Source organism: Varanus komodoensis, unplaced genomic scaffold, assembly GCF_004798865.1.
Source record: "Varanus komodoensis strain SLA01 unplaced genomic scaffold, ASM479886v1 scaffold92, whole genome shotgun sequence".
Taxonomy (NCBI): domain Eukaryota; kingdom Metazoa; phylum Chordata; class Lepidosauria; order Squamata; family Varanidae; genus Varanus; species Varanus komodoensis.
The window spans coordinates 528,397-542,059 of record NW_025336624.1 but is presented as its reverse complement, the minus strand read 5'-3'; the positions used below and the strand labels follow the sequence as shown (position 1 = coordinate 542,059).

General features: G+C 38.9%; 1 protein-coding gene across 8 annotated transcripts in view; it reads left to right on the top strand.

The window, feature by feature from the left end:
* Window positions 1–13,663, top strand: part of GPATCH8 (G-patch domain containing 8) — an 81,503-nt gene that overhangs the window by 57,610 nt on the left and 10,230 nt on the right. For 3 of the 8 annotated variants that reach the window (XM_044418719.1, XM_044418722.1, XM_044418723.1), the window contains 3 exons: window positions 2,983–3,050; window positions 5,261–5,347; window positions 6,344–6,487. In XM_044418719.1, the coding sequence (XP_044274654.1) occupies window positions 2,983–3,050; window positions 5,261–5,347; window positions 6,344–6,487 (299 nt within the window). Of the gene's footprint in view, window positions 1–921; window positions 3,051–5,260; window positions 5,348–6,343; window positions 6,488–13,663 lie in introns of all 8 variants that reach the window. The other 5 variants (XM_044418725.1, XM_044418726.1, XM_044418720.1 and 2 more) reach the window with 3 other exon arrangements.

Here is a 13,663-nt window from a genome sequence, read left to right as displayed (position 1 = left end):
CAAAGCAAAAACCTAGCTAATGTCCATTTATATCAGGAACATACCTAAGGGGGAAGGTATGCATGACTTCCTCCAAAGCAAGATCTGGATAGGAGCAGTCCTATAACTGTTCCCATCTACCTGGTGGTGGTTTGCCCTGCATGGAAAGATAGACAATAGTTCAGGATTTTGGCTGGTGGCGGGGGAAGAGATGCCAAGGGCCATATTCCTATGATTTGGTACTGCTTAAAAAAGAAGAGTTCAATTAGGAACTTGAGACGATTGAATTTTCTGCAGCTCATTGGTCTTTAAGCAGAGCACTTGCTGAAGTATAAATGTGTGATAATGCTGTACCACTTATGATGCAGATGGAGGTAGTTCATACAACTTCTCTCCATACAAAAAGAATGCTTTTCTCCGTATACCAATAATGTCCTGCCCACGGAAAGCTAGCGTGCAAGAGAGAGGATTCTAGCAAGAATTCTCTCTGACTTGCCAGGCTCTTCAGTTATAGGATTTGTTGTGTCATTTTTCATTTCATATGTACCCTGCACCAGCAGTTGAAAGTGGTTTACTGCCTTAGTGAGATTCTGCCATCACAAGTTTGGGAAATGTTGCCTGGGGGTGGGGGGGGTGCTTTCTTGATTTATTTGCAGCATTACAGTCAAGTTCCACCCAACCCCTTTAACTTTTCCTACTTTTGCAAGTGCCATCTTTAGGGACTTTAGGCAGTAGTTTTTCATGGTCATTTGCTCAGAACACCTGTGAAAATTAGTAGCTGCTTGATTATAGTTTCCAGAAGATGGGTGGGTTGGGTGGAAGTCTTAGGGTGCCAAGATCATTCCTGACCTCCCTACCCCCCACCCCATCTGCCTACTGCATAGGACCTGTTTTCTGTCCCGGACGGTCTTCTACCTAACAAATGATGTTTCTTTTTTACAGCATAATGATCCGGGACTTGTTGTGGTGATGGTAAACTTAGTGGTAATTTTTAATTTTCAGACTGAATTTACTTCTTTTTTGTCATCAGAGCACCAAATATGTTAGGCTTACTTTCTCTGTTGTAGCCTTCATCTTTTCTGCTTGGTCTTTTCATTTCCCTTTTTTCCTTTCCATTTCTTCATGCACTTCTCCGTGTCTGATCCTTGTTCATTGAGGGGTTAATGCTCAGAAGGGATGTTTGTGGTAGAGCTGCCAAAAATTTGTGGAGAATCACTTCAAATTTCTAATATTGTCCAAACTTGATTTCCCTCCTCTTCCCTTTCCCCAACATGTGGTGGGTGTAAGCAGTTGCTATGGCAATTTAATAGCTAACTGAAAACTTTGACTGCCTTAGAAAGCAAAAGTACTGATATGTTCTTCTTATTGTGAAGGGGTATATCACAATCATGAACTTGGACACAACAATCTTAACTCCTGAAGAAATTAAATCAAACTTATTTGGTGGAATGGGATATATTAATTTGAATAAGTTATCATAAATTTGGTTCTTTTGCTCAAAACTGCAGTCACTGCTTCTTATACCATTGGGCATAAAATCCCCTTCTCTGTTACTGAAAATGTGTATATATTCATATAAAAGTTGCATTAGGAAAAAAATTCTATTAGGCAGATGGTCAGTGTTTCTGGATTTGAACCTCTCAACCCAAGTTTCCATGTTATAAATACCTAAAAAATGTTGCATAAGATATTTATTTGATTTGGAACCATATTGAAATTTATTCCCAAGTTAAATATATGCCTTTGAGAGTCTGGGAATGTTTTGTCTCCATTTTTATGGCACTTCAAGTGCAGAGAGTTCTTCCAAGCCTTCTTGAACCCTCACAATATTATTGTGAGTAAGGTCATAATTCCTGGTTCTTAAATATGGAGCAGAGACAAGTTTGTTGAAGTCCTTTGACAAAGGTGAAACATGAACCCAGATCCTCAAGTGCAATATTGTGAGCTGGGCCACACTATTTTCAATAGTTGCAGACATTGATAGCTAACTTTTTGACACAGCTTCTCTAAAGCAATACCTCTTGTGCCACTTGGATTGATTTTAGCAATTCAGTCCCCTTATTTTGGTGCAATTCAGGTTTGGACATCTTTTGGCCCAAGGGTATAATATATGTGCATTTGTGTGTATAACAAACAGAAAAATATTGTTGGCACCAATCCCCCGAAGATCGATAATAAGGGAAATAAACATTCTGTTTTTTCACTCAAGGTATCCACCGGATAAGGTAAGTAGCTCCTTTTTTCCAGTGGCCTTACATCACAACTCACAGCGCATGTTGTGATGTAAAAATAAACACTTCCCCAAAGGCTGTGATAGTCAAAGTGCTCGTCTGCCCCATTTTGCTTTGTTTGGCTGGTTATGAGTGAATTAAAAATACGTACGGAATCTTCAGCATAGTTTGATTAGTTTCAAAGTCAGTTTTCTTCGCAACTAGTCCTTTTCACAGCTTACAAGCCATAAGTAGGACAGCCAGAGTGACAGAATGCACAAGGCTGATTTTAGGGCTGGCAAAGTCTTAGGGCCTAATCTTGAAGAGGGAAGAATTCTAGGTTTAGTTTTCTGGGCTTTGCTTTGGCATTCATGTTTGCATTTATAATACAATATTTCTGCTTCAATAGAGAAGGTACAAGAATTCTGTTTACATTGTGAAAGTGTGTCTTGTTATCTGAGAAACTATATAGTTCCCATCCTCCACATTCTGTTATCTTTTGATGTGAGGGTGTATAATTTCAATATTAATTTTCAATATTAATATTGCATGTCTCAAACATCTGGGTTGAAAGCTGCAGGCAGCAAGTGAAGGCAAGTCTGGCACCCACAATGTGCCTGCTTGTAGTTGTAAGCTGTGAGAATGGCTTCTGTTTGGTTCTCTGTAGCTTTCTGGTCTCTGCACTCCAAAGGCAAGATCTCTAACCAACCCAAATCCAATGTGTACAAAGCTACTCATCAGAGAATGATCATTCCCCTCACCCATCCATCTGACTGGTCTGCTTGCCTTGCAGGTAGGACAGATCCCATTCCAATCGTGGTCAAGTATGATGTCATGGGCATGGGGCGGATGGAAATGGAGGTAAGCAGACTGTTGACATATGCTTTGGGCCAGGCAAGCTTCAACCTGTGAGCCTTCTCAGGAAAAATGTGAAGATCTTGTATGAATTGGCATTAGGAGTACAGTCTTTCCCCTCTTAATTACTATTGCTATTGTTATTCTTGCAAGAAAGTTGTAGGCATGTGTGTACATTTGAGCCTCAATTAGCAAATTGGTGTGTTAAACTAACACCTTAATTGCATGTTTAAAAAGCAAGTGAGTTGAGCTTACTGCTATTCTTGTGGACAAGATTATTTTGTGCTATAAAATAGGGGGAAAACAAGCTTTTTCTAGATCTGGTAGATCTAGATTTTATTTGTGGTAGATTGGCAAGAATTTCTTACCCCAAATTGTATGACGATAGTGGAAATAAAATGACTTTTCCTTACTTTAACTCTCACAAATCATGATGTTGAAATAAAGCTGTAAGGCAGGTAACCAGGAGTGGATTGCTCTGACCTGTTCTGGTACTAAGAACAGATCCCAGGGTTCAGAATTCTTTTATTCAAAATTAATGTCTTTTTAATTAACCTCTGGATGGTGAATGACAGTGTTTTGGAAAAAAAATAAAATACATCCTGCAGGCCTGAAATCTGTCTACCCCTTCTCTAAAAAGTGAAAAATTGCCCCTCATCTTTGTCATGGAAGGTTGCTCAAACATTGTGAATAAACTTGCCAGATCTAGGCACTGCCCGAACTAATAAATTCATTTGTTTAAATCTCACCTGAGGAATGCAATATATTTTCCTCTGAAATCACACTAGAAAGGTGGTAGCAGTTTCTCTACTTTTCAGGTGGAACCAGACATCCTAGGGCAGAACCTGAAAATATTAGTTCTGGTCCCCACACAGAGTAAATAAGAAGAATAGAGGGTTACAAAATGAACATCTTTTCTGTGCCTTACAATATCCACCCTGCGATTTAGAGCCGTGCACATTAAAGAAACTTATGAGAAGCACAGCTCTTAGAGAGGGAAAAAACCTAAAACCTAGGTATTCCCTAGCTTGGCTACAAGTTGTAGGAGGTGTGTGTGTGTGTGTGTTTTGCTTAACATGCTGTCCTACGTTATCCCACAACTTAAACACAGGATTAGAAAGCTGAGCATATTTATGGATAAAGACCAACAATGCTGAGATGTTTTAGTATACAGTGAAGACTACTAAGGGGAGATATAAAAGGCTTTACAACTTGGCAGAGAGGAAAAAATATAAAAGTTGTGAATCATCTGTTAGAAAGTTTGATGGATTTAGGAAAAGCAAAAGAAAGCATATCTGTTTTGCAGTTCTTAATTTATTTCCGTTAGATATAGTGATAAGCTATTATAACTTACAGAGCAGTCTTAAGTGGGGTATAACATAGTGGATGATCCACCACTTCCTAAGCCCTGTTAGCCAAGGCAGGAGATTGGACACTGGAGGGGTGGTGCTGGAGGGAATGTTATTCTATTTTCTAAAAGAACTTTAAAAATGTATTCCAATTGAAATTAATGGGAATAAAATTTCCTGTGCATGTTAGTACCAGTGAGGGATCAAATCCAGATGAAGCAATGGGGCTTTGGATCCATTAGATCTAATACAACATCCAGTCTACCCCATTTCTTGGCTTAACCTGTACCTGCAAAGTTGCTTTCAGTGTAGCTGGGGGCTTGAAAGACTGCTCCCACCAGTAGACTTCCTAATGGCAGAGAAACTTTTCTACTCCATCCTAACACTATTCAGTGTTGAGTGGGAGTTATGATTTTTCTTTTCAAGTTGGATATGGAGTATTCAGAGACAGTATGCTATGCAATAATAAAACACATGCAGACTTGACTTGTTATACATGCAGACTTGACTTGAAATAAGGAATCGTCATAGGTTCAAATGTTAGTATTTAGTATTAACTTTGCATACAGTTTCTTTATACATTCAGATTTGCAATATGGAGAAAAAGCTCCTCTTCTTTGGTCTTCCTGAAATCATAATACTGGATTCATACATCAAATTTCCTTGAAACAAAATCTGTTATGTGGTGTTGGGGTCCCCCAGCAAGAAATCTCAGTTTGGTGTGTGTGGGGGGTGCATTTAATTATCCATTTGGAGGTGAATGGAGTGTTTGAAAAAAATCAAATATGTATTTATGATGTTTCCTTTGCTGGCTTTATAAAGCCTGTGTTGTTGGCCAACTAATCTCTCTCTATTTTGGTTGAGTAGCTTGATTATGCTGAAGATGCCACAGAACGGAGACGTGTCTTAGAAGTGGAGAAGGAAGATACTGAAGAACTAAGGCAGAAGTACAAGGTATCCAGATTAGTTTCTGCTGTGTTTAGTTGAGAGTTACTAGTTTTTTATACAATATGGTAGTCCCAACTTACATAATGCATCTTTATGCGTACTCATTTGATCCAAGTATAAGCAATCAACTTTATAAATCAAGTATGGACAGGAGAGAAATTTTGACCTGCCAGTGGACTACAAGCAACTGTCTGGAATTCTTAGTATCTGCTGATGACTAAGGTTCCTACAGAGAATACAAGACTAGCTGGATTCGTTCAAGGACCATAATAAGCAAAAGTGCACCCTCAGGTTCATTTAACATAATTTAGTTATTGCACTAACTGTTCTGAGATCTTGAATATGTGTTCTTGTTTGGTAAAAATACAGTACATCATTGTAGAGATTCTGATGAGTAGAAAGGAATGGGTGTGACTGAAACGAACCAATTCATGTACTGGAACAATTTTCTGTTTTCTCTTACTAAATAGCTTTCCTCCTTTGACTCTCTTCTCAGTCTGTATTTTTAAGAAAAACCTTGTTTAGCCATACATCTTCTCCACTAGCATCTGTTTCTCCTGCACCCTACCTCATAGCTAATATAAGCAGAAGAAAAGATAGACCAAATATGAGATGGATTGGACCCATAAAGGAAGCCACAGCCTTGAATTTAGAAATGTTGAGCAGGGCTGTCATAGGCAGGACATTTTGGAGGGATTTTATTTCATGGGGTCGCCATAAGTCAGAGATGACCTGATGGCACATAACAACAACAATCACTACTACTATTAAAATAACAGATACCTTCTACTTCTGCTGTCTGTTTTGACTAATGTAGATTATAAGCTCTCCCACCAGATACCAGGCAGTTTTTGAGTTGTTTATAATGCCTATAGCCTTAAGAGTGGGCTAAAAAGTAGCAGCTTACATAGGTTGTTATAAGCAAAGTGTTAAATGTTTAATGAACACCTTCTCTGGTTTCTTAAGAATTTTTAGCAGACTGGACTCCTTTCATTTTTGCAGGATTACGTGGACAAAGAAAAGGCAATTGCCAAGGCCCTTGAAGATCTTAGAGCTAACTTTTACTGTGAACTCTGTGATAAGCAGTATCAGAAGCATCAAGAGTTTGACAACCATATAAATTCCTATGACCATGCCCACAAACAGGTAAAAAGGCAGCCTGTTGTCTTATGCATTGATCATCATGTATATTTGTGAGGTGGTGTAGCTTTTTCAATTCAGTGCTTTTTAAGTTCCTTCAGTCTGGTCTGCCTTTGCCTCCTTCCATCCCTTCCCCTCCCCATCCCAAACAACAATAGCATCTTGATGTCCCTTGGTTCATTAGGAGTTACTATCGGAATGAAAATAAAATGGAGCGAATGAAATGGCATATCTTTTAGCAAATTAATATGTTAATTGTTGGAAGTACATTTTAGAGTTGTATTAGAACTTGTCAGGTCTAGCAGTACAGGCAAAGGTGTAGACATTGATGCAGGAAATGATAGTTGTATATACTGGTGTTAACCTGATCTTAAAAATACAGAAAATGTTTTCCTATGTGCATTTGGGATTTGTATGCCAGATTTCTGGAGATGTGCATTGTTTTGAATATTTTTCACAGCTTAAGAAGGAAAGATGCTTCTGGTGTGCCATACCATTCAGACCTGACAGGGTCCTTGAAAAATCAGAAAGAAACAACTTGTCATTTTTTTTAGCTAAGCTAAAGATCAGTTCATACCAGTGTATACCAGATCAAATGCAGGTGAAATACCCAAGGCTGCAAGGATTTGTTACGTCATTCATCTCTTAGTTCAAGCATGGAGTTCAACTTTTTTTTCATCTCTTACCCTTCAATAACATATGCCAAGATTTAATTTGAGCTGTGTCATCTTACCAGAATTGAACTGAGTTCATATCCATTACTGTGGATATACCTTCTTCAGAGCAGTATGCTGAATATTTCTTCTTAGTGTGTTTCCTCCTCCCACATTCTTTAGCCCACCCTACCCTAATGAGATGCCCTCCAGATGTTTTGAACTACAGTTTCCATGAGCCACAGTCAGCATGGCCAATGGTCAGGAATGAATGGGAATTGAAGTCCAAAAAATCTGGAGCATACCAGGTAAGGAAGGCTGCCTTAGTGAATTCTTTCTTTTCCTAACCCTCTGCAAGTATAATCTTATTTTTGAAATAGCTTTAGTTAGGTTGTGAATTTTTAAATGTTAAACTTGATTTGTACTGTTGTTCTAGCTATATTCCTCCCAACACAGTTGAATCCCCACAGTTTTCCTTCAGTTTCCTGTTCCCATCCCCCACTCCCAATAACTGAATGTCTTAGGGTCTTGCATTTCAGCAGGCTTTGAGTTTTCTGCGAGGGGCAAAGACAGACCCAACTAGAGAAGCAATCATTCGTATACTAAAGTGAGAGATAAAACTTTAGGAAGGTCACCTTCAACTATTTGAGCAATTTGGTGCTAGGAAATCATTCTTAGTGGTTTAAAATAGGGAGTGGAGTAGGCAAGAGATACTTTACGAATAGGATATCCTGTGCTAAGACCATGCATTGGACCCATTTCCTCTCTGCCAGTTGTTTGATGCCAGAGTGACAGGCTGGGAGCCATGGTCCTGCTTATATATATATATTTTCCTGTTGCATCTCAAGATAAGGGGCACAAAAAAACACTACACCTTGCATCTTTTCAGTCTTATTCTTTGACAAATCATTTTTCTGTGAAATTAACTCAAATAGTAGGCTGAGAGCCTTTCTTTGAAGAACAAACAGCATCTTGGGGTTCCTCTTTCTCTTTTTTAGACTCCTTGCATAAATTCTGCATGTTGCCCCAGAAGAAGAATCTGCTCACTTCCATGTTTTTCTGGTCAATGCCTAGAGCAGCAAGGCCTCTTGTAAGGAAAGAGTGTGGAGGGTTAGGGAGAATGGGAACACTCCTGCTCAAAGAATTGTGAATATCCATAAATGTTGGATGAAACAAGTGCTGAACCAGAATATTCATTCAAACTTTTCTGATGGAAGGAAGGAAATAGGGCAAAATTGGTTTCTGAAGACTTTAATTCTCCCTGGGGTGGTGGGGGATAGGGAGGCTGGCATAAAGGTGTGTTATCCTTTCTTAACTGTTAAAAATTGTGCCAATACTGACATGGTGGCACCACCAAAATAAGCAGTCACTGCCTGGCACTGTTCCTTATTTTTTTCTCCATCATAAATGGCATCTGCCCTGCCAACTGCTTTTACTAACCTAGGGCCTAATCCTACAATCAGATTTAGTGTATATGTAAGTATACAGATAGAGATTGAAGGCCAACAATTCATGATGAAAGGATATTCAGAAAAACTATTTCTGACCATCCTGGCAATCTGTGGGTCTTGTACTACCACAGCTCTTGACAGAGCATGGACACCTTATTAAAAATGATCCAGCTATCTGTTGTGCCAGAAGTCTTAGTCTTTCTCCAGTCTGAATTCAATGAAGGATTGAGCCCCAGCTCATTTAGGAGGTTAAGTCATGGCCTTGGGCAGTGTTTTTTATGCCTTGGGTAGGAAAGGCAGCCCTGGTCATTAATTTGAATGCCCCCTCAGTAAGAGTTTCTTACAAAAGGTGCCTCTCTCATCAGATGTTCCAGTGTCCATAAGTTCTTCATTGGGGCCTTTCCTTTAGTACTAAAGCACTTGTAGTCCTTGTCCCCTTTCAGTCTTCCCCTTTAGGCATTCTTCATCTGGAAATTGGTATTCCTAGTGGTCCTTGTATCTGCTAGGAGGATAACAGAGATTAATACTCTGAGTCACAGAAGGAACCTTTTGAAATTACAGGATAGCCATTCCCTTGTATCCCTAAAGCTGTAGGTATTTCCTGTTTCACAGATGCTCTTCTTTTCTGACCATATATAAGAGCTTGTGCCTCAACTCCTGACCCCCCACCCCAAATATAGCTCCTTTGTGGATCCCCTTGTATCCATGAAAAAGAAAATATTATCTTCCAAGTGCAGTAATTTTTCCCATCCTCCTCTTCCATTACTGAGTTTCTATTACTGCTATCATAATCTCTGCAGCTGAAGCAATTGAATGGGAAGGTGCTTGCTGTGCCTACTGTTCAGATGTAGTGGGACTGGTCTGTGATTGATGGAAGAAGCAGTAATGCTGCCTCCTTAAACTAAAGAGTTTTGGAAGGCTGTGAAGATGCTCAGATGTAGAACCCAGCTGTGAGATTACACAATCACTTGAATGACAGTTTCAGGTAGACAACTTATTTTTTAATTGTGCATTATCCAGTTCCAAGCTAGTAGGCCTCCTCCTCAGTCCAAGGCCTTTATCAAAGAAGAGGGAAGGCAGCTTTGATATTTTAGAGACTAACCAGCATTTTGATAATGTTGTAAGCAACAGTGAAGATCAAGGACATTCTGCTTTATAGATAGGGTTGAGGCATAGAAAACAAACCATGTTAAAGCTGGAATAGTGAAGTTAAAACATTAGGCAGCTGTGGTGATCCCTAGGGACCTGGTCCAACCAGGCACTGCATGTTAGATTTGAGGATACTCAGGATGACAGAAAACCAATTGTGCTTAGGATGTTATACAGGTTATTGAATACAGTGATGAAATACAGGTGCAAAATATACACAAGCAAAAGAAAGCTTGCATGCCTCTTATCTGTGACAGCCCACTCTTAATCCATCATCAATCTGGAGTGTAGGTTGTCGTGTGAATCGAGCTATTACATGAGAAAAACTGTCAGTTGTATGACTGAACTAAACATTTGTCAGTTGAACCAAAGGTCTGAGAGAGAACATTCAAGAAGTTGGGAATGCAATGTTTTTGCAAATGTTTCACATAGTCATCAATATAGCCCTTAAACTTGAAAATTGAGCTGCTTAAGAGCAGTAGAAACTGTGTTCCACGTTTCTTTGTTCCACATTTCTTTGATGGCATTGTGGTAAGAGACATTTCTCAATTAAAATATTTGGGCTGCTATCTCTTTACTGGTGTGCTTTATAAAACAGATGTTTCTTCCCTGGAAATTGTATCATATATTCACAGCCAGACTGTCTCTCTCTATATATATAGGATCAGGTTTTAAGCCTAACGATGATATCCTCAACATGTTCTAAGTTTAGGTTTTGTACCTTCCATTTTTTCCTTTGACAGCAGTTCCAAAGAAAGCTGCTTTAGCTACTCATTTAGGTTCTTTTCTGACAGGAATTTATTCAAAAATCACTGAACTGCATCTTTAATGTGCTGCCACCAAAAGCATCACTGCAAGAGGTATCAATAAAAGCCTTTCTCCCTCTGTGCATTTATTAGCTTTCTCCTTGTTTCAGAAAGTAAACAGGGTGATGGGCATAACATTCAGCCAATAGGGACAGAGCAAGTAATGACATGTGTGTTGCTAGGCAGCCACGGGTAATAAAAACTAGATGCTTGGCATGACCCCTTACATTGCTGCTTCCCATGGGACTCTAGTGATTTTCAGCACAAATGGAAAAATTGAGCTCCCAATTCTGAACATCATTACAGACTGTTGCACTAAGTAGAAACCATACAACACACTGTTGCTTCTCATTGTAGTTGCCCAACCGGCAAACCCACAGTGGTAAACAAAAACAATTGCTTGTTGTGATGTGCAGACCAACTCATTGTCCACCAGCCATTCTGCCAAATGCAGTGGTGGGAAAAGTACAGCTTCTGAGATGGACCAAATGCTAGAAATTGGGCCCTGGACTGCTTGAAGATGCCCTCCTCTCTTTGAGATATAAGCATGTATGAACCCACCCTGTGAACATGCAAAATAGCAGAAAACTGAGGGTGCCTCCAGATGAGGGTATATCATCTACATCATTCATGGAATTTGCAAGGGTTCCAAATGTTTCTGGCTTCCAGTCATAATCCTCCTTTGTTTTCCCACTGCTCCTCATAAGAAGTTGCCTTATACTGAGTCAGTGCATTAGCCCAGTATTCTTGACACTGATTGGCAGCAGCTATCAGGGATTTTAAAAATTGGATTCCTAAACCATACCTAATACTCCTGGGCACAACTCTCTGGGCAGTGATTTCAAGCATGAGATTTCCTAGACTTGCCTGGACATGGTAGAGATTAAACCTGGGGCCTTGCTTCACTGTGTTCATGGCACTGTCACAATAGACCAGGCAGAATGCCACTTGTGCCCAACTGTTTCCTTTTTACAAGTGCAAGTATGTGTGTTTGTACCTGATTAGTGTTATATGGGAGTGTTCGGTTTATTCCTAAGGACAGCAAATGTTTCCTAGTGTCAGAAGTACAAGGAGATGCATCAGTTGAAGCCTCCAGAAAACTGTTGTTTGAAGGTAATGTGACTGAAAACTGGAGGAAGTGGAAGCAAGGATTTGAATTATGTTGTATTCCTAGTGAAGCTGGTAAGAAAAGTGAGAAGTTTCAAGGCTGTTCTATTGCATCTGGCAGGGGGGAAAGGAGTATACAGAACCCTTCATTTTAATGAAGAAGCAGATAGGCACATGATGAAGATTTTGTTGAATTGAGTTACATTGTTGAGTTGAAGTTTGAGTTACATAATGCACCTAAAAGAAATGTTACATTTGAGAGACAAAAATTCTTTTCAAGAGCACAGAAAGAGGAAGAGACTATTGATTCTTATGTGACCAACTTGACTGTCATTTGAATTTAGCCCGCTGTGTGAGGCTCCAATTAAAGATAATTTTTTTGCCAAATAGACTCAGATAATCTTTGAGCAAGACTTTTGAGGGAAATGATTTGACCTTGGAAAAAGCTATGGATATCTGTAGAGTAGATGAAAGGAATATGAGCAACTGAAAGAGAAATTGGTATTTTGAAAAATACAGTGTTAAAAAGAAAATTCAGCTGCCTAATGTGAACACTGTGAAACTTTCTTCAAGTGTTGTCCCAAGTATTTTTTCCAGATGTGTAATGATTGTAAAATAAGATTATGGTGCCAGATTATCTATTTTTAATGTACTTTTTGGTAGATAAAGATTTACCAGGATGCCTTTTGGTGCTTTATCTGCTTCTGAAGTATATCAAAGAGACATGCAGCAAGTTTCTGAAGGATTAGAACAAGTATATTGATTATATACTTACACAAGGAAAGAAACTACAATAACATGATGGAAGATTTATACAAGTTTTAGAAAGGTATAAAACAAGGAATTTGCAATTGAATAGAGTGAAATACAAATTTTCAAAGACTGAAATAATTATTTGGAACGTATTTTAACTGCAGAAGGAATAAATCACATAAAACTAAAATTGAAACAATTGCCGGCATGTCAAGTTCTCAAAATAAGGGAAGGGTGCCAAGAGTCTTGGGTATGATTGATTGTTTGGTTAAATTTATTTCAAATCTTGCTACATTGACAACTATTTTGAAACAACTTTTAGCTCAAGAGGTAGAATTTGAATGGAAAAGGGTCCATGAGGATGCCTACAGTGAACTCAAGTTGTTAACAAAAGTCCTGTGTTAAGATACTGTAAGGTTTGAAGTTGCCAGTTGATACTAGCTGTACAGAATTAGGGGCAGTTCTGTTACAAGGAGGTTTTTATTACAGATTGATCTACCCAATCAAGCAGAAGATGAAGGTGAAACTTTTGTTAAGCAATTGCCTGTATTTTAAGGAACTGTGGTGTGGTAGTTATCCCAGTAACTGTTGGGAGACAAATTCTGCCAACAGTGGGCCTTCCAGGATATTCTTGACATGCATGACAGACAACTTTCTTCTACAGAAAGTGGAGGAACAAACTAGAGGGTTGACTTTTGACTTAATACTAATAGGGATGACTTAGTGGATAAAGTGGAAGTTACGGAAACTTTGAGGGGAAATGGCCACAACACACCTGAGTTCTTGATTTCAAAGGAAGCAGAAATTGAGTTGTAGCCATACACAGACTCTGAATTTAGGGAAAACTGATTTTAATAAACTCAGGACAATTATAAGTAAGTTCCCATGACAAGTGAACCTTAGGGGAAAAAAAGAGTCCCAAGATAGGTGGGAGGTTTTTTTAAAAAAGAAAATTTTAAAGGCACAATTACAAACATTGGCATTGACATGAAAATTAAAAAGGACAAATATGAGAAGAGAAAGGAAGGCCAGGCAACAAAATATGAGTAGAAACAGGTGGCACAGAATTGCCAGAATTACATCAGGAAGGCTAAGGTTGAGAATGAGCTGAGGCTAGCTAGGAATGCAAAAAAAAAGTTTTTTTCAGGTATGTCCACAGTAAAAGACAAAAGAAACAGATGGTGGTACAACGTAGCTCACCTGGTGTTATAATGAGTAGGTAAAAATGTTAGTTTTGTATTGAGTTATGGCTCACTTAGTAAA